The 20,863-nt window shown below is 45.9% G+C and overlaps 1 protein-coding gene across 1 annotated transcript in view; it reads right to left on the reverse strand.

Annotated features, from left to right (window-relative positions):
- Nucleotides 1-3,553: 3,553 nt before the first annotated feature.
- Nucleotides 3,554-20,863, reverse strand: part of LOC309532543 (uncharacterized protein) — a 34,027-nt gene continuing 16,717 nt past the window's right edge. Inside the window, exons 5-6 of the mRNA XM_082222958.1 lie at nt 20,768-20,863; nt 3,554-3,687 (exon numbers count right to left, since the gene is read on the reverse strand). Coding sequence (XP_082079084.1) covers nt 3,570-3,687; nt 20,768-20,863 — 214 coding nt within the window. The 3' untranslated portion in view covers nt 3,554-3,569. The remainder of the gene's footprint in view (nt 3,688-20,767) is intronic.

Genomic DNA, 20,863 nt, shown 5'->3' on the forward strand with positions numbered 1-20,863 from the left:
ATCTGACTTGCAGTACAATCCTGCTTGCATTTACTCAGAATGACGTTTCTTGTGATGAGTGTGATTTATTCCCATATTAGGTGTGCATAAGGCTACAACCCCCCATATTTGTTCAAAAAGATGATACACACAAATAAATTTAAGTAAACTTCAGTTTGAAACATATTTAGTTTTCTGTAGCTCTTCTCCCTTCCTCATCTTCTCCCTTTTCTCCTAGTTATGAACAAAGTCCCTTGGCTCCTTTATTTCCTGCATCTCCCTTGTGGCCCTTCTGTGCGTTTGAACCCCCGCTCGAAGAATAATTCAATTTAACAAAACCCTTTTGTGAGCTGAAGGGGCATTACCATCCATATAAGTATACAACTATGATCAATTGTTCAGGTGCCAGTTCAGATTCATGTATGCCAGGAGTGGGGACCCCCCCTTTTTTGTTCAAGGATTGCATTACTTTCTGGTAATTACCTTCAGAGGCCCTCTCATCAGGGTTGGGTAGGGCCAGAGGCAAAAGTGTGTGGATGACAGGAGTGGGTGTCAGAAGTAGGTCAGCAATAAATCACATAGCACCAGTGAACTTACCTCTTTATTCAAGGTATGCTCAGGAGGCCAGTCCTAGTGAGCACAGCAACTGTTCCTAGTAGATCTTGTCCCTTTGAGGCAGTTGTGGGGACTAAAGGCACCTGCCTCTTCACAGTTGCCTAAGTCTCCTCCTCCCACAGGTCGTTCCCAAGGAATCTGACATTCTGTTGCCTTGTCTAACTTTGCTCCTCCCTCTTCATACCTCTTCTGGTTCTGGGAAACCAGTGGGTAGGGGAGCTGGCCACAGCTTCTACAGCAGCCTAACTTATCTCTGCCTCTTGGCTCCTGTCCTCTCCAGTCTCTGCTTCTGCCGCTGCTTCTGGACTGCCACAGACTCTTCCTGCTCACTAAACCTTGTTATCTTTTCAGCTTCATGCCTCCTCCTCCCAGTCGTCTCCTTCTTCTCCCTCTGACCACTTGTTGTCATCCCACCACCTATTCCATGGCTCTAAGTTTTCTTCCCTTGGGGGTTTCCAAGCTGGTGCCTCCCACCACTGGAATGAGAGGGTGTGGGGTGTGTGTGTGTGACCTGGGAGCAGTCCCAAGGAGCAGACAGAGAGACCTGGAAGGCTGGAATTGGCCCCTGGGTCTCAGGTTCTCCACCCCTGATGCAAGTGGCAAGTCAAGAGATCTGCAGATTAAACTACCACCCAGAAGAATGGCAAAGGATGTATTAATGGTGTAGATCTGATGTGTAAATTGGAACAATAAGGGGGGGGGTGGGATTAAAGAGTTTTAGGCATAAAGCTGCACAGTGACACTCAGAAACAAACCTGAAAATAATTTTAAGAGAGCAAGAAAGGAAAGAACTCACTCGGGGGGTCGGCAGAACACCAGAAGAAAAGGCCAGACTGACACTGCTTGGTTTTATTAACTCATTCATAATTAGGCCCTAGCTTAGCTACAAGTCATCTTGTGCCATATGGGCTAATATAGAGCTGAAAGTTACCCCCCATGCAGGTGACAGTCTGTCACACTGAAGGCAGATTAGCATAAAACAAACAACAATACTCCCTTAATTCTAGCGGCACCATTTGCAATGCCATCACTAAGGGTGTGTAAGCACTTCCATTATAACTCCTTATCCTTAAGATTTTATTAAAGAGCCATAAAAAGTCTCAGAAACAGAATAAATCCTTCCTTGAATTTAACAAAGGATGTCGTGGGGTGGGGTGGGGGGAAAGGAATGTGAGAGCACCAGATACATTAAAGGAGACAAATCACGCTAGAGAGATAGAGGAGGAGCGGAGCGGAATCCAAACAGCTCCTGCTTGGATGAATTTGCAAACTAATTGGCCACTTGGCTCAACTTTGATAAAAATAAAAACATGAAAGCATCTGAATTATTAACACTTGTCACTTAGTTTCTGTTCATGCACATCACCTTTTCTGTAACTTTTTTTTCTAATGTGCACATCCATGACAAAAAGCAATGGTAAAAGAAAGGCGCTGGAGGAAATATTATGCGGATGAGCTGATGTGATGTGGAGTAGTGATCCCATAGATAATGCCATGAAAGCAAAAACGATCACAGTCCTCAATCGCATGTGAATTGGTGGGGGCGGGGCAGAGCTTGCATCCATAATACAAATGATATAGATGATTATAATTAGCACAACTGACACACACATAACTATATGATACAGACGTGAATGCATGTTAATCAGATCAGAGATTACCTCTTTTTGAATGATATACAAAGTCTTTTCTAAAAAGTAACAGGTAGTGGTTTCCTTCCCCCCCATTTTTTTTTTGTCAGCTTCCACATTCCCTCCACCAACTGTAGGGGATCAAGGCTATTACCAAGCAACTTACTTTTTAAATCAAATATTCAGTTACATTTTAATAAAGTTGCATATTCAATAAAAATGTTTTTAAGATACTAGATGAAGCAGAAGAGAGCCTACTGTTTAATAAAAATTGGCGCATTATCAGCATCTCTGATGCCTGTTCTGCCCCTTAAAATATTATTAATTACTGTTGTTGTTATTATTCTAGTGCTGAATAGAATCTTATAGCATCACTCTAGGGCAGAATAAGGAATCAAAATGGCAGCTCCCAAGATTCAGCTGCCCAGTGCTGATCAGTGTGTTGTTGCCTGTTGCCGTTGCCACCACTGCTAGGTATACCAATCAGGAGGACCTTGTGATGTAGGAGGCATCATATCAGATGGCAGTGCACTAAACTCCTCAAATCTGGAGTTGACCCTGAACAAAAGCTACAACTACAACAACTGCGTTTTCATTTTGTGACAGTAACACACCAGAAACAACTTAGCTTTCAAAATTAATCCATGTGCCCCTAAGTAGAGGCCCCACTGAGTAAGTCTTCACCAATTAAAATTGTGAGGTGCTAGTTAACCAACAAACACATTACCCATACAAATGATTAAAGCTTTCAGCCTTGCTGGTTTACTTTTGTTTCTGGAGCAAGCGGCCTTCGCAGGTTTGTTTTGTTTTTGATGTTGGTTTGGCTTTGAATGGAGTGAATTTTGCAGTGCAGAGCATAGAGGGGTTAAATTTCTCTCTTGCTGTCTCCTTGCCTGCTGATGTGACTCTATGGTTTTTCAAATGCTATAATGCTAGAGGATGCCAAATGTCCTGCCATTTAATAACTAGTAGCCTACAGAGCTCTTTTCAAAATGCCACTGCTCTGAGCATCTGTTGTTATTAAGCAAGATGATCACATTTTTGTGCAGGACTTCAGTTCTGCTTTTCACATCACTTACAGAGCAGGAATAATATGCAGTTTGTGTATAACACAATCACTTCTCAGAACATCAAGCCAATTGCTGTTGTTTCAGGGTCCTGATTTATTATAGATTGTAAAAATAAATAAACTTTGGCCTTTATCCTCCTCAATAAATGTTACAAAAGTGCCCTGGAATCAGCAGAGTGTCAGCAATTAAAACCATTTAACATTATAATAATTAAAAATGCAACACTCTGGTGCACACAGCACCAGCTCCCATAAAAAAGCCACATTGTCAGTCCTTAATAATTATGTTGTTCTGAAAGGCAGGATGAAGAAGTGAGAAAGGTTAGGATAAGACTGGCAACCTGCTGGAGTCCTTTTTGCTGTTCATTGTTCTGGAATTGTTTATTCTGCATCCTGGTAAAAAAATTAGTTAACAGATGTGAAGGAACGCCCTCGGCTTGCTACCACGTCTCTCTCCAGCATAAAATGACGGATAATGTTAACAACCAAAGCAACAGCTGGATCTAAGCATGTCATTTTTTCCTGGTAGGGAAGAAGGGCTGTTAGGCTATTATTGAACAATTTAACAGAGAATAAGGTTCTCACTAGATATCCCTCTAATGATGTTGGAGGCAGTTGGAATAGGCTTTTGTGCAGCTTTACCTTGTTGTATATACAGGCACCTGCATGAGTAAATATCCACTTGCGTGCAATGCTATTCACCCACCATCCAAATCTAAATGTGGATTCTTACTTTCACATTTATTCATCTTTCTAAGTCCATCACTATTCCTGTTGGCCCTTGCTGATCTTCTTCCCTTAGTTTTTGATGTATGTGCGAAGTGTTGCTGAGAAAGGTCAGATGGAAACAACTTCCTACAGGATATACAGTGGTACCTCGGGTTAAGAACTTAATTTGTTCTGGAGGTCTGTTCTTAACCTGAAACTGTTCTTAACCTGAAGCACCACTTTAGCTAATAGGGCCTCCTGCTGCCGCTGCACCATTGTTGCACGATTTCTGTTCTCATCCTGAAGCAAAGTTCTTAACCCGAGGTACTATTTCTGGGTTAGTGGAGTCTGTAACCTGAAGCATCTGTAACCCGAGGTACCACTGTACAGGAACAAAAAGTCAGAGGCGGTTTTAGGAGAGCATGACTGGTTCAGTCGCACTGGGTGCCGAGCCTCGAGGGCACCAACACAAGTATGATTTAGAGGCAGAGTGGTACTAGATTCTGGCATCGCACAGGGCATTGCTGAAATTTGAGACCCAAGGTTCACCACTGATAAAATGCTATGTGCTGGGAATGGACCAGAGCTTAGCGGTATAGAAGATAATCTAGGGCTGCCATATTTCAAAAAGTGAAAACCCAGAAACAAAAAGTTTTGTCCAAAGTTGCTGAGTTTTTGTGTGTGCAAAATCTCAAAAAAGAGGGGTTTTGAGCTTTTTAAAATGGAATTCGCCAAAATCTACACTTCCAACTTGGGTTGCCATATGTCTGGATTTTCCAGGACATTTTTAGAGATTTTCGCCCTGACGCTGTTTACGAGGGCCGAATACTGGCTATGCCTGGGAAATTCCAGACGTATGGCAACCCTAGATAACCAGGTAATGGGTAATACAAGTATCTCTGCTGCTGGCCACAGTAATAGTGGGCTAGATGGACAAATAGCCTGACCTGATTTAAGGCCAATGTTACTTTGCCCTTGGTGAAGAAATAGGAAGCAAAATGATGGGGGGGGGGAGAGACTGTTGTTATTGCAGAGTCCTTTGCACAACGGAATGATGAACAGTACGTGCCACATGCTTAATGTTGCTTTATTTTCAGTTCATTGTTGAGAAATTACAAATATGCATCTTGCCTCTGCTGGAGCAGAGAAGCAACCGTTCTTCTCCTCGGAATAACGAACACCGAGAGAACAAAGTGAAAAACAGGAAACCAGTGTAACGTCACATCCAGCTTCCCATTCCCGTGGGAAAACCCAACAGTGCTCTGACTGTGGAATGTAAACATTGTCTTGTGACAAGCACTTTGCTGCACAGTGAAGAGAGCAGAAACCAACATCCTCCCCCTTTCTGTGAACATCACTGGGCAGCGTGTTCGTACAATATCAGTACAAACCCAACTTCTGTACATAGGTACAGTGTTGATCCCTTGATACAATCTTGGACAATACATCAGCAGGAATTTCATTACCTGGCATATAGGACACCGTTACGAGTCCCTTCTGAATATGTTCCCTAGCATGTTGCACCTTCAACTGCAAGTGCTTCGTGCTTTGCTTACAACCTTCCGAATTCAGCAAAGCCAAACATGCTTTGTTGTCCTGGTAAACCTGGATTGGACATTTGACAGGAATTTTCATGTCTTTGCACAATTGTAACAACCATTCACAATCCTTAAGTGAATAAGACAGTGCATTCAGTTCAGCTTCACAAGTACTTAAGCTGATTGTTGTTTGCTTCTTGCATGACCAATCAAATAGACCCTGATTGTACATGTAGCAAACTCCAGACGTACTTTTCCTGTCTGTAGTGTCACTTCCAAAACTTGCATCTGCAAAAATTTCAAGACCACCAGACTTCTGATTGTTAAATCTCAGTCTGTAATGCATAGTGCCTTTCAAATAGCGTGCTATGCGTTTTAAAGCTTTCCAATCCTTAACAGTAGGATTGTTGACTTGTCTGCTTAGCAAATTACAGCTAACAGCAATGTCAGGTCTTGAACATCTGGCAATGAAGTTTAGCTTGCCTAGCACACTTCTGTACAGTGTAGTGTCAGAAAATGCTTCTTCAGTGTCTTCTACCTGATAACCTGTTGTCATCGGTGTGTCTACAGGGTTAGCATCCATCAGGTTCAGTTTGCTTAACACATCAGCAATTTTCCGTGACTGGTGTACTAGAATGTTACCATCTTGATCTCTCTCTATTTCCAGAGATAGGTAGTTGTTTACCTCACCAAGATCTTTCATGTCAAAATGCTCTTTCAGTTGAGCTAGGGCGTTATTGTACATTGTGACATCTTTCCAAAAGAATAAAATATCATCAACATAAAACAAACAATACAGCTTCTTTTGCCCCTCCTCTTTGACAAATACACATGGATCAGCTTTCCCTTGCTGAAAACCTAGAGAAAACAATGCTTCAGTGAGTTTAGTGTGCCAACACCGTGCACTTTGTTTGAGACCATAAAGGGACTTTTTTAGAGCACAAACAAATCCCTGTTTTACCTGTACGCCATCAGGTGGAAGCATATAAAGTGATTCACCTAGAGATCCGTACAAAAATGCTGTATTCACATCGTGGTGACTAATGTGTAGATTCTCCTCTGCAGCTAGCTTGAGCATAAGCCTAATGCTCTCATATCTCACAGTGGGTGAGTAGGTCTCGTGATAGTCTTCACCTGGTACCTGTGCAAAACCTCTGGCTACCAATCTGGCTTTGTGTCTGACTATCTTGCCATTTTGATCAGTCTTCGCTTTGAAGACCCATTTGCTTCCAAGCAGTTTCATTCCTGGAACTACTGGAACTAGTTCCCAAGTTTTGTTCCTTTCTAAGGAATCAAGCTCAGCCTTCATTGCATTTAACCATGGCTCAGCTTCCTTAGAATCCAAATCCTGGATTTCTTGGAAACTTGAAGGTTCAAATACCTTCTTGGAACTTTTAACAGCTGCTACTGCTGTCTTAGCAAATTCATCAGCAAATCTCTTTGGAGGTCTGCCTTTTGTGGCTCTTTGTGACCTGCGAATCAGCCTTTGGTCTTCAACACTCTCCTCTTCCTTCTTAGGAGAAAAATGACCTATTGTGAACAATGGTTCTTCCAATTCCTGATCAGAGCTTTCAGAGGGTCGCATAGAGGCTTTCGCACTCTTGAAATCCTCTGAATTATCCGATTCAGTTTCAGACTCAGAACCTTCATCAGTGGGTGTGGGTTGTTGCGGCTGCTTATCCTCAGTCTCATCACTGTCATCAGGATAACATTGAAAAATTCCCACATTCTCCCCCCACTTGGCATTGTACTCAACACTTCTTGTGAGCCTAATTGTCTTAGAGTCAGTCATCATTATTCTGTAAGAACCTTTCTGATAACCTAGAAAGATACCATGCAAACCACGCTTGCCTAACTTGGAGCTTTGTGGCGAGTGAATCCACATGTCAGAACCAAAAATTTTCATGTGTTTGATGTATGGTTTCTTGCCAAACATCTTCTCATAGGGGGTACAACCAATCGCTGAAGATAACCTGCGATTGTAACTGTAAACAAAACACGAGAGAGCTTCGGCCCAATAACTCTCTGGAAGATTGGCATCATGCAGCAAGGTTTTTAACCCTTGAAGCAATGTCTGATTTGCCCTTTCGCAAAGCCCATTCTGCCATGGCGAGCGAGGACTGGACAAATCGTGTTGAATTCCTTTCTCAGTCAGAAAAGCTTCAAACTGCTGAGAAGTGAATTCTCCCCCGCGATCTGTGAAAAGAATTTTTATCTTCTTACCATGCACATTTTCCAACCAAGCACAGAATTCCTTGAACCTTGGAAAAGCCTCTGATTTCTGCTTGAGATTGTACACATAAATATACCTGGAAAATGCATCAATGAGAACCATGAAGAACCTATTGTCACCCAAAGAGGGCGATAGTGGACCAACTAAATCAGCATGAACAATCTGGTATGGTTCTGTAGCTTGCCTACTAGACACCTTACCTTTCGCAGCCATTTTCACCTTGTTTGCTGCGCATGCTTTGCACTTCATGTGGTACCTGCAGGGTTTAATAGTCATACCTTCAACCAAGGTAGGCATTTTAGATACTGCCTCAAAATGCAAATGACCAAATTTCCTGTGAAAATCATGAATACATCCTGCATGCAAACTTTTGTTAGAACCTGCAATGCAACAAGTATCATTCTGCACAACATCATCATAATACAAAACAAACAAACGATCAACACATTCAGCATGCAATACATAATCGTCTTTCTTTGTGATGGTGCATTTCTTGTTCTTGAATGAAACGTCAATGTTCCGTTCATTCAGCTGCATCACACTTAGAAGATTGTGTGTGGCATCTGGAACATAAAGTACATCATGTATCTCTAAGTCCAAACTGTGAAGAACAACAGTTCCGTAGCCTTGACTGGGGATCGTGTGGTCATCCGCCTGGTGAATCGCACCTTCCTGCGGTGTAAAAGACACGAACAGTCTCTTATCGTTGCACATGTGGTGGGTAGCTGCTGAATCAACAACGAAGAAAGATCTAGACGTCTTCTGGACCTTTGCGACGTTTGGAGTGAAGCGTGAGACCATTGCCTTGTGCTGCGTTGTCCTGGAGACCGGACCTTTGCCTTTGCTTTGGCCTTTTCCACGCGATGAACTTCCGCTGCGCTGCTCTGTCTTGGCCCTGGGATATTTGCATTCCCTCTTCATATGGCCTAGACGTCCACACAAGTAGCATTTCTCTGCCTTCAAAGCTTTGGCGCCCTCTGGTGGTTCCACTGCACTCTGGGATGACGTCTGTGAAGACTCCCCCATACCCATGCAGCTAGCACCCCGGCGATCTGCTTCATTCTGGATCACGGCAGTAACATAGGCTACTGTGAGCTGAGCAGTTGGTTGAACAGCAATCTGAGTGGCAACGGACTCCCAACTTGGACCCAAAGAATGTAGTATCATGAAGGAATACACAGCCTCTGGAAAGGTCAGCCCTCTCTGTTGCAACTCATGTCTCAGATTCTGCATCTCCATCAGATGTGTACGCACATCTCCACCTTCAGCAAGAGCCATGCCATGCAACCTGGCATAATAGTACATTGAGGAACCAGCTTCTGTCCTCAAGTGAGCCTCTCTTAAAGAGTTCCAAATTTCTCTGGCTGTGGTCTTTCCACGCAACAGACAGAGCTCTTCTGGGGATACTATCAACGTAAGTGTTCCCCTTGCTTTGGAATCCTTAGCAGTCCATTCAGCTGTAATTGGAGCTGGGGGGTTGTCTGTAATAACATTAAACAGACTTTCTTTCCGCAGAATTGCCTCTGCATACTGCACCCACTCCGTGTAATTATTCTTATTGAGCTTAGGAATCCCAAAAGCATCAACCAGCTTTGCTTCAGCCATCATTGCTGCTGTAAACAAGCTGCGTCACAGTACTGCAACTTCCAAAAGCACTTGTAAAAAGTACTTTCACTTTTCCAGCCATCCAAGCCTGTTAGCTTGTGCCTTAAAGCTCTTGCCTGTTTCGCGGCAAAACGGCTTTTAAAAGTACAAAGTCCAGCCATAAAACCATAAATTAGAAACTGGCAGGCTGCTCCGGAGCATGAGCACATACCTTCATCAATCAAACTTGACGCGCAGAGCAGATAACGCGATCCGTTCCTCTGTACCTCTGCCGGCATTCCTCAGTTTGATTTACGTCTTTCTGGGCCCGATAACCAAAATGTTGTTATTGCAGAGTCCTTTGCACAACGGAATGATGAACAGTATGTGCCACATGCTTAATGTTGCTTTATTTTCAGTTCATTGTTGAGAAATTACAAATATGCATCTTGCCTCTGCTGGAGCAGAGAAGCAACCGTTCTTCTCCTCGGAATAACGAACACCGAGAGAACAAAGTGAAAAACAGGAAACCAGTGTAACGTCACATCCAGCTTCCCATTCCCGTGGGAAAACCCAACAGTGCTCTGACTGTGGAATGTAAACATTGTCTTGTGACAAGCACTTTGCTGCACAGTGAAGAGAGCAGAAACCAACAGAGACTAAGGTGTCCCAGCTGCATTGTGCATGGAGATGAGAACAGAGAGGACCAGGGAGATGTATAGATGAGTGAAAGGCTGTATTTGACATCTTTGTTCGAGAGAGCCAGCCAAAGCTTTGACTATGTCCCTCTAGTATGAATTTACTTCCTTCTTGCTCCCAAGCAAAGGAATGAAGTGATTCCACCTACATTGTGTTCCCAGGGTGACATCAACAGGATTTGGTGCCAGCCGAAGAAACCAGATGTCTCCACAACTCTTAGAGGAAACATTTGGAAATACAGATACTCATATGTGCAGCCTCAGCTCTGACTCATAACCAACACATTCTTTTTAAAGGGGTACCCTGTACTTTGTGCTTCATGAATATACACAATTTCCTGCAGGGCTTGTACAACATTTCATGTGAGGAAGAAATTTTGTCCAGTGGACAACAAGTAATTATTTCAGATTGCTCCCTAGGGTCTGTTTCTTTCAATCTCCTTTTTTGTTTATAAATTCAGAGTGGGGGCACGTGTGCATGAGGCATATAAGGTAATATTCTGCTATGGATAATATTATACATTATTGAGAGGCATGCTGGAGAATATACTATATATTGCTCCAAAGCATAGCTCTCTTGGAAACACCATTTCCTCTGCTGTGCTGCTTCAGATCAAGTTTTTTTTAAAGGCAACTTACAGCAGTTGAGTAACTTTAAATTGCCACTAGCCTTGTGCCAGTCCGAGCTGGTCAGAAATGGCTAGTACTGGGAGACCTTAATGTCACATTTGTTGCAGGCCTATTGGACTTGTATAGAGGACTATTGAATACAGATTGGGATCAATTTCATTTGAAGAGACACAGTGACATGTAGAAAACATGTGAATGAATTCTGCTTATGCTCTGTGACCTTGAACTTCCCCCTTCCTGGCTTATGAGATGTAGCTTGGGAAGTTGACCCAGTGATTCCAGGGAGTAGTTAATAGGCCCCGAGAACAGAACAAACCTTGGCGACAGGTTGTGGTTAGCGAGAAAAGAGCTTTATCACAAGCCTAGTATGGGATAACATACCATGGCAAACCTTGACTTAGAGTAGCAGGCAGGGAAGTAAAAAAAAATCTAGGGAGGAGCAAATTGCCTATGAGCTCCTCTCTGGGATTCTATATGTTTGAGTGGTCCAGTAAGCCATTGTTTACTGTGATGTGCAAACTAGGCCGATTTGTGGTATGTGGTCAGGGATACATGTAGGCTTGGCAACAGTGCTTAAAGGCTATTCGCAGACAGCTGTAATTCTGAAAGATCATTCACTGGCATTTATCTGAAGAAGTGTGGATGCACACGAAAGCTCATACCAAGAACTAACTTAGTTGGTCTTTGTCAGGGGATGATTAGCTGCTTGTGCTTAAAATTGTGCCCCTTCAGAGTTTGTGCGGCCCCACAAACCTCTGTGTGTGACAGAGCTCCTCAGACATGTCTGCTCTAGTCACTAGTAGAGTCTGACAGTGGCTGCCTGCGGAAGCACTTCCAGCAAAGAAGTTCCTTAACGGAAACGCGTCTCCTGGACTCACGACGTGGCAGCTTCCGGCGAAGCATGGGTCTCCCTGCAGTTGCTTCTGACACCTCCCCGCTATTTTCGCTGGAAGTGTCTCTCACCCCTTTCTCTCCCCTGCTGTTTCCTGCCTGGGCTGCTGCGTCTCTCTCAGCATTACTGAGCTCCTCCTCCAGAGACCCCTCGCTCCCCCTCCTTGTCCCTGCTTTAGCTGCTGACTCTCTCCCAGTCTCTGGGAGCCCTACCACCTCCCTTTCCTCTGATGTCAGTTCCCTGACATCCACCTCCCCTCCAGGGCCCCCTTCTCCCCCGCCCCTACTCTCTCCTCTGGGCGGTGAGGAGCTGAAACCCCGAAAAGAATCCTCTTCATCTTCAGACGTCTCGAACATTCCCTCCATCGGTCTTCGTTCCGACTCGCTGAATCCTCCTCCACCTCGGAATCAGAGAACCCCTCCAACTCTTCTTCTTCGTCGGTGGTGGCAAAGTATTCCCTCCGGAACCTCGCCACTGGCTGGGGTTTTCGAGGGAATCTCTGATGAAAAGTTTCAATCAAAACCTCGTCATCTACATCCTCTGCCCTGACCCAGGTGTTTTCCGACTCCGGCTCCCCTTCCCACATTACCAAATACTCTACTTGCTCTCCCTTCCACCTGGAATCGAGAATCTCCGCTACATGGTAGCTGTGTTCTTTTTCCTCCATAGCTGGTCCCCTATTGACCCTCCCCTCTCTGTCCCCTATATACGGTGACAGCAACGACCTGTGGAACACTGGGTGCAACTTCATGTGGTTCGGTAACCGGAGTCTGAAAGCTACTGGGTTGACCTGTTGCGTGACTTCAAATGGGCCCAGTCTTTTGGGTCTTAACTTCTTACAACCTCCTTTAAATGGTAACCCTTGGGTGGACAGCCACACCTGGTCCCCCACCCTAATGCTTTCCCCTTCCCTTCTGGTTTTGTCTGCCTGCCTCTTATATTCCTCCTTCGCCCTGTTTAAATTAAGTTGGAGCTGGCGATGGATCGCTTCCATTTCTTCAACGAACTGTTCTGCTGCTGGAACGCTCCAGTTCTCCCCTTCCCCCCCTGGGAAGGCTCGGGGATGACACCCGTGATTAGCCAAAAAAGGGCTCATCCCCGTGGACACGTTCTCTGCATTGTTGTAGGCAAATTCTGCCAACGCCAGCTTCTCCACCCAATCATTCTCTCTGTCATTCACATAACACCTCAAATATTGCTGGAGGACACCATTAGCTCTTTCCGCCTGCCCGTTGGTTTCTGGATGACGGGCCGTAGAGAAATTCACCTCTACATGCAATAAGCTCATGAGCTTCCTCCAGAACCTGGAAGTAAATTGTTTCCCTCGGTCAGAAACCACCCTCAAGGGGGCGCCATGCAGCCTAAACACATTTTCCACAAAAAATTTGGCGGTTTCTTCCGCTGTGACCGCATGTGAGCAGGCTATAAAGTGGGCCATCTTGGTTAACAGGTCTACCACAACCATAATGGCTGTTTTCCCTTTGGACCTGGGCAGATCAGTCATGAAATCTATGGCCACTGCCTCCCATGGCCTTTCCGGCGTGGGTAGTGGTTCTAATAAACCTGCCGGTGCCCGCCTCTCCCCCTTGGCTCGTTGGCATCGGTCACACCCTCTCACATATTCCCGCACATCTTCCCTGACCTTGGGCCACCAGAATTCCCTGGTAACCAGCCACATGGTTTTGTGTTGCCCAAAATGCCCTGCTGTGGGGCTATCGTGCAGTTGCTTGAGTACCTTTTCCCTCAATTCCCCTTCAGGTATGTATAACGCTCCCTTATAGTACAACGCCCCATTTCTCTCCTCAAAACCCCCGAGTTTGTCTCCCTCCCTCCTGAGACCCCTGAGTTTGTCCTGGGCGTATTCATCCTGCACCGTTCCCTCTACCAGTTCCCTTTGCCCCACCAAGGCCGCCCCACACACCCAGCGGTCCTCGGGAATGACATGGGTCTCTTCGGGTGCACCCTCTCCCTCCAAATATTCAGGTTTGCGTGAGAGAGCGTCCGCCCTAACGTTCTCCGGGCCTGGTACGTAACAAATCTCAAAGTTAAATTTGGAGAACTCCTGGGCCCATCTCAACTGCCGTTGGTTGAGCACTCGCGCAGTTCTCCAATACTCTAGATTCTTATGGTCCGTGCACACTTGCACCTTCTGTTGTGCACCAATTAGCAGGTGCCTCCATCTCCGGAAGGCCTCATGAATCGCAAGAAGTTCCCGGTCGTACACCGTGTAGTTCCTCTCAGATTTGTTCAGCTTTCGCGAAAAGAAGGCGCACGGTCGCCACTCTGACCCCTCCTTCCCCGGCTGCAGAAGAAGCACCGCCCCTATGGCTCTGTCAGAAGCGTCTGTTTCGACCCTCAGCTTTTTTTGTAAATCCACATGTAGAAGTTGTTCATCAGAGGCGAAGGCCCTTTTCAGTTCCTCAAACGCTCGCTCCGCCTCCCCCGTCCAAACAAACTTCTTTTTACTGCTGAGACAGTCCGTGATGGGCGCCGTCAGGTGGGCGAAGTTTCGGATGAACTTACGATAAAAGTTTCCAAACCCTAGGAACCTCTGCACATCCTTCTTGGTCTTGGGTGTTTTCCATTCCAGCACCGCTTGAACCTTGCCGGGGTCCATGGCCAACCCCTTGTCTGACAAGCGGTACCCCAGGAATTCCACCTCCTTGGTATGAAACTGACACTTCTCCAATTTCACCCACAGTCTGTTGGCTTGCAGCCTGCTCAACACTTCTCTGACGTCTCTCACATGTTGCTCCTCATTCTCCGAATACACCAACACGTCATCTAAGAAGGCCACACAATTCTTGTAGAGCAAAGGCCCCAGTACGTGGTTCATGAAGGCTTGAAAACACGCGGAGCCTGTTTGTAATCCAAAAGGCATAACGAGGTATTCAAATGCCCCCAAAGGGGTGAACATGGTGGTCTTCCATTCATCCCCTTTCCTTATACGTATCAGGTTGTACGCCCCCCTTAGGTCCAGCTTTGTAAAAATCTTTCCTTTTCGCACCCTGGTCAAAATATCATCAATCCTGGGCATAGGAAAAGCCGCCGGCTCTGTCACTGCATTTAGGCGCCGAAAGTCACATACCAGCCTCGGCTTGTCCGTGTTTTTTTTTTATCCACAAAAAACACTGGGCTACCCCCCGCTGCCTTGGACTCTCTGATGAAGCCTCTCTTCAGGTTCTTGTCAATGAACGCTCGCAACTCCTGCATTTCCCTGTCTGACATGGCATACAACTTGCCTACCGGAAGCTGTGCTCCAGGGAGTAAATTGATCTGGCAATCAAAGGGCCTATGCGGGGGTAGTTGGTCAGCTTCCTTCTCGCTGAACACGTCGCTGAGATCAGCATACTGTGGTGGCACCTTCCCCTTCCCCATTACTTCAGTCCCTGCTAGGGTGGCTTGGGCCCCTGCTGACCCCTTTTCCCCCCTGCAGTGTTCTAAGCAATGTGCTGAACCGAAGGAAACCACTCTTTGATGCCAGCCCACCAGCGGATCATGTAAGGCTAGCCAGCTCATTCCCAAAATAATGGGAGCGCCTCCCAAGGTGGCCACATTAAACGCTATCAGTTCTGTGTGCCTTGCCACCCTCATTATCATTGGGACGGTCTGCAAGCTAACTCCTCCTCCCAACAGTTCCCTGCCATCGATCGTGGTCACCTGCAGGGGGTTGCTTAAAGGGATAGTCTGTATCTGATGTTCAGCAGCAAACTCCTTGCTCATAAAATTGCAGGAGCTGCCTGAGTCCAACAGCGCCTTTATTTTTAGGGGGTGTCCATTTTGCAGCTCTAGCGACACTTCAATCACTAGAGCAGGTCGAGGAGCTTCTGGCACGGGCACTTTCACTGCTCTTTGGCCTGGCTGCAGTGCCCTGACGTTGGCAACCAGGCGTTGGCTTTTACCTGCTCCGTTTCTCCCTGCTCTCCCCCCTCAACTGCTCCCACCATCCCTTGCCATTCCTTCCTCTGGGGGCAGACTCTGGCAAAGTGGCCTGGCTGTTGGCAGAGATAGCATTTCCGGGCTCCCTTTCCCTCCTTCTTCGCCCCCTCACTGGGCTTTGAAACTGCGCGCGCGCGGGCTGTTCCGATTTCCATCGGCTCTGCCGGCGGGAAAGCTGGCTCAGGAATGTCTGGAATGCGTAACTCCTTCCAACGTTCCCCTCTCCCTTCCCGCCTCTCCAAGGCTCTTGCCTCCTGGCGCGCTCCAATGGTCAGCGCAGATTTGGTCAGCTGATCCATAGACACCGCCCTGGGGCTCCTGGCCAGCTCGTCTTTCACAGCTGAAGAAAGACCTTCTTCAAATAGCATCTGAATGGGTGCTGCCGATAAATCCCACCCCAATCTGTGAATCAGCATGGTAAATTCAGTCCAGTACTCACGGACAGATCTGCTTCCCTGCTTGCAAGCCATTAGCTGTCTGCGCACCACCCCTTCCTCAATATCGCTGGAAAACATGATATCCATTGCACGAAAGAATTTCATAGTGTCCTTTAGGATATCGTTGTGCGTTGCCATCAGGGGTCGAACCCAGTCCCGCGCCCCCTTCTCAAGATGCCCAATTACGAAAGCAACTCGCGATTCCTCATCAGGGAACTCATCAAACTGCACATTCAGGGCATATTGCATCTCAGTCCTAAAGGCATGGTAATCCTTGGGGTCCCCCCCAAACTTCTGCACCAATCCTGGTACCTTTCTGGGGAACTGAGTGGTTCTCCCCTTTTTGTCAGCATCCTGAGCCCTTCTCTCCTCGAGCCTCGCCGTCTGCAGCGCAAGTTGAACCTCCAGAGCTTGATACCTTTCCTCCAAGCTTGGACCAGCTCCAACCCCTGCCTCTCCGGCTCCGGCTGGGTTGCTCATGATGCTTTCTCCTGCACAGGCAGCGTACAGAGACTGTCAGACTGCTGTCAGGGGATGATTAGCTGCTTGTGCTTAAAATTGTGCCCCTTCAGAGTTTGTGCGGCCCCACAAACCTCTGTGTGTGACAGAGCTCCTCAGACATGTCTGCTCTAGTCACTAGTAGAGTCTGACAGTGGCTGCCTGCGGAAGCGCTTCCAGCAAAGAAGTTCCTTAACGGAAACGCGTCTCCTGGACTCACGACGTGGCAGCTTCCGGCGAAGCATGGGTCTCCCTGCAGTTGCTTCTGACACCTCCCCGCTATTTTCGCTGGAAGTGTCTCTCACCCCTTTCTCTCCCCTGCTGTTTCCTGCCTGGGCTGCTGCGTCTCTCTCAGCATTACTGAGCTCCTCCTCCAGAGACCCCTCGCTCCCCCTCCTTGTCCCTGCTTTAGCTGCTGACTCTCTCCCAGTCTCTGGGAGCCCTACCACCTCCCTTTCCTCTGATGTCAGTTCCCTGACAGTCTTTAAGGTGCTACTGGAAGGAATTTTCTTATTTTGACTATGGCAGACCAACACGGCTACGTATCTGTAACTGGCATTTTATGAGACAGTGTATCACCTCCACTGAGCAATGGCATTGAAAAGATATTGAGGGGCTTAGTTGCAACACAAACCCCAGAGGAACAAACAGTAGTGGCTCATGCCCATTGGGACTGGTGGGGCAGTATGCAGGGTGGCCAAAAGTAGATAGGGCGAGATTCAATGAGAAGTGGAGCCAACTGTTTGTAGTTTTGTTCCTCTCTTCCTCCCTGCTGAGTTTAAAACAGCAACAGCTGACAGGCAGTGCCACCCGCCAAACTGGGTGGAAGTAGGAAGGCAGGCAGGTGGGCACTGACTGAGAGCAGAATTAAACTGGTGGGCCAGTGCCTCATTTGCCCTAATAAACCATCCTCCACTGGGAACAAAGAAATGGGGGTATGTGCCTATCCACAAGAAGTCACTGCTTAATGACTAAGGGGTCTGACAGGTTCTCTTCTGAACAGGTCATATAGATGGTGGGACCATAAAGAGGCCTCTGGGAGGGTTAAAGATGATGCCAGAGCAGGAAGAGAGCAGCACTTCCAAGATACTTCATATGCTTATAGCTGATAAAATGTCATTGCTCAGTCCCAAGTTTCTGTCTTTCATATCTGGTGTAAAGCATGCTTACAAATTTGGTTAGGTCTGCTACTCAGTGTTGCTCTAAATTCAGGTTAAGTTGTAAAGAACGAAGTGAAGCATAAAAGAAAAACGGGACACAGATCTTTTAATTCCATTCTCCTGCTTGGCAGCCAGTTTTTGTTATAATCCACAACTCTTACCTTTCTTCTCTCCAATTTAGGATCATACATCAACTGGGTCCCTAAATAGCTCACCCAATTCCCCTCTAGGCCTTGGAACCCTGCCATGATACAGCTTGTGCCAGTTCAGCCCTTCTCGGCGCTATAGCCGTTCCTCACAACCTTCACAGCCTTTTCTCTTTCTAGACGCTCCAAACATGATCCCTTCCAACCAAAAATATATCATTGTTCAGATGACAGTGCACAGCAGAAAATGCTGAAAAGAAACAGAGGTTTTTTCCTAACAACCTGCTTTAGCAATAGTGGCACAAACAGGTTTTTCATTGCTGAAGTTAAAGTGGTCGTAGATCTCTTCATTACTTGGCATGGAAAGAAATACCTTTAAGTCTTCCACAGTGTGAGTGTAATTCTGAAATTGTGAAGCTGCCTTCAGTCACAGCTCTGCTTCTCCCCTGGCTCTCACCAGTCATGCCTTGTACCCTCCTTGAGTGATTTTGCCTGGCTGTAGTGTGTCTTGGACCTTGGATAATCGTGGGTTAGGGCCCATCCACATTTTTGGTTTGTCCCATGATGTCAGGGACCCAAACCTTCTGCTTACCGCTGGATTGGAACAAGCATCAATCTGCAGAAAACCTAACTGATGATCACCCCAATTTTGCAGTGAAGAGCAGCAGGATAAAGAAAAAAACCCTCAAACCCAGCATTGGATTCAAAGGACAACAAAAAAGCCATCATCTATGTCTCTTTGTTCCAGCCTGTCAATCTCAGCTCACTTGGAGTTCTGTCCCTCCTTCACATGCTCACGGCTAACTGATTCCAAGGACCTCACCCCAGCCTATGTCATTCAAAGCTGAAACCCTGAACCTGGCCTTTGCCTCTGCCCACTAGCACCCAGCAAAGAAGGAGCTCCACTCCTCCTTGCCTGGCAGTTTTGCCTTCTGATGGTTTCCCACTAATGGCCCATCCAGCTAGCTTTGCCAAGCTGGCCTGGCTTCTTAGCGTAACTAAATCCAGAGGGGTTCCATGTTTGTCAAAGTTTAAAGAAACCTACCATAGTTCTCACTTTTACTAAATCCAGGAATTATGGGAAGGATCTGGCACCCAGGAATTTAGATGAATCTGCCCATCCCCCAACATCATAAAATCCCCAGGAAATGGAGGGCCATATCATTGTGTGATCCACCCAGAAATACCCTGGGGCCTACCTGTGGGTCATAACCCACAGCTTGAAATACACATAGTTAAAGGATTCGACTGGATTTACTGGAACTAGTGGAAAGTAGCTTGTCACACTTCCATGTTGGACAGTTTCAGGCTGGCATTACAATATTTACTGCCACCAAAACATCTGCATTCATCTCCTATACCATTTTGCAAGGGGAAGAGACCTTGGCCTGCTTTTGGTTTTTGGTTTAAGTTTAACAAGCTGGGAGAGAGTGTGTTAAAAGGCAAGGGCTGGAGAATCAAAATGAGGTTTCTAATTCTCTGAGACATTTGAATAATATTTCCCACTATCTGCTAGCCCAGCTCAACTGAGTGATTAGTTCATCTCTCCACCGCACAGCATGCAAACGGTGCTGTCAGTGGAGCTAAGTCACTGGGAATCGATGATGGATCTTTGCAGGAGCTTCTGTTCAATCAATGTGTGCAAACATCTACTCCTCACTATGTATGTGGTAAACAATTTCAATGTATGTCTCCTAGTTTATTCAGTGTGTGTGTGTGTGTGTGTGTGTGTGTGTGTGTGTAGGTGTTGTGGGACCCAGGTAATTTCCCAAGCTGTATAATACTTAATTGAAATTATAAAAAAACTACCCAAGTTCTTCCCCCCACCCCATTTTCTTTTTGTAAGTAATAATTGCAGTAGATGCTATAATTTAAGCACCAATTTCTGGAGTATTTAAATATTAATAAAGTGGTTGAAGAGGAGGCAGAATAAGGCATATATACTTTTTTTTTTTAAGCCCTCCCTCAATTTCTCCTCTACAAAAAAATCCTTCTTCCTTAATTTCACCTCCTTTGGGATGGTTTGGGTCCTGAACTCATTGTGAGATCTTCAAACACATAATAAGAATTAATCACCATTAGTTCTCTATTTTAACAGCTGCTTGCTACCTCCATAACCCAGTGCAGCTGCAAACTTCTCTCCCTTTGCTGACATCATAATCCCATTACGGCTGCAAACTTACATACATAAAATGCAGATTTAAGCTTTTCGCTCGCTCGCTCTCACTCTAAAAAACAACTTCTACTTCTTAATTGCTTGAGCCTCTATCAGAAGCATAAAATCACTTCTCACTTGGCAGCTCATCTTCTTGTGGCTTGAAGTTTAGAAGCATGCTCCTTGGCTGCCTGTGTTATTAGTACACCCCAATGCAAGACTGTAACCCGTCGCCTGAGATTCAGGTGCCCACGCGTGGGCTGAATTATCCAGATGTGGCAGCTGTGCGTGTGTCAATTCCTTTCTCTTCACCTTCGAGCTATATCCTTGCCATTGCTGGGAAACATATCGCAAGTCTACTAAGGAGCTGGGACTGCCTGGGTGCTCTGCTTAAAGCTGTGGCATATCTATTTTCTGTTGAGTGGATACATGTTGTTCCTTGAAAAAGATCAGAGCGAGGCTTTTGCTTACAAAATGCGGTCTTTCCCTAGACTATGTTCAGCAAAAGATTTGTGGCCGGTGATAGCTCAGTGGGTAGAGCATGAGACTCTTAATCTCAGGATTGTGGGTTTGAGCCCCACTTAGGGTAAAAGATTCCTGCATTTCAGGGGGTTGGACTTAGATGATCCTCAAGGTCCCTTCCAACTCCACAATTCTATGATTCCATGAAAAGATGGAGACAAAAAGAAAACCATTGTGTGGGATCCTCAAAGCGATTTCACAGTCAAAAGAACTCAAAATGCCAAAACAATTCCATAGATACAAACCATTTTTAATATAACAAGCCATATACACACACCAATTAAATGCAATTCTGTATGTAAAGTCAATTTCAGTTCCAATCCAGATACAGACCTGGTTAAAGATCTCCACTTGCAAGGCTTATTGACAAGAGAAGGTCTCCTGTTTGTTGTTCCAAAGCTTGTTTGTTCTTCCAAAGCTGTCACCAAC

The sequence above is a fragment of the Podarcis vaucheri genome (genome assembly GCF_965113315.1).
Source record: "Podarcis vaucheri genome assembly, chromosome: 5".
NCBI lineage: Eukaryota > Metazoa > Chordata > Lepidosauria > Squamata > Lacertidae > Podarcis > Podarcis vaucheri.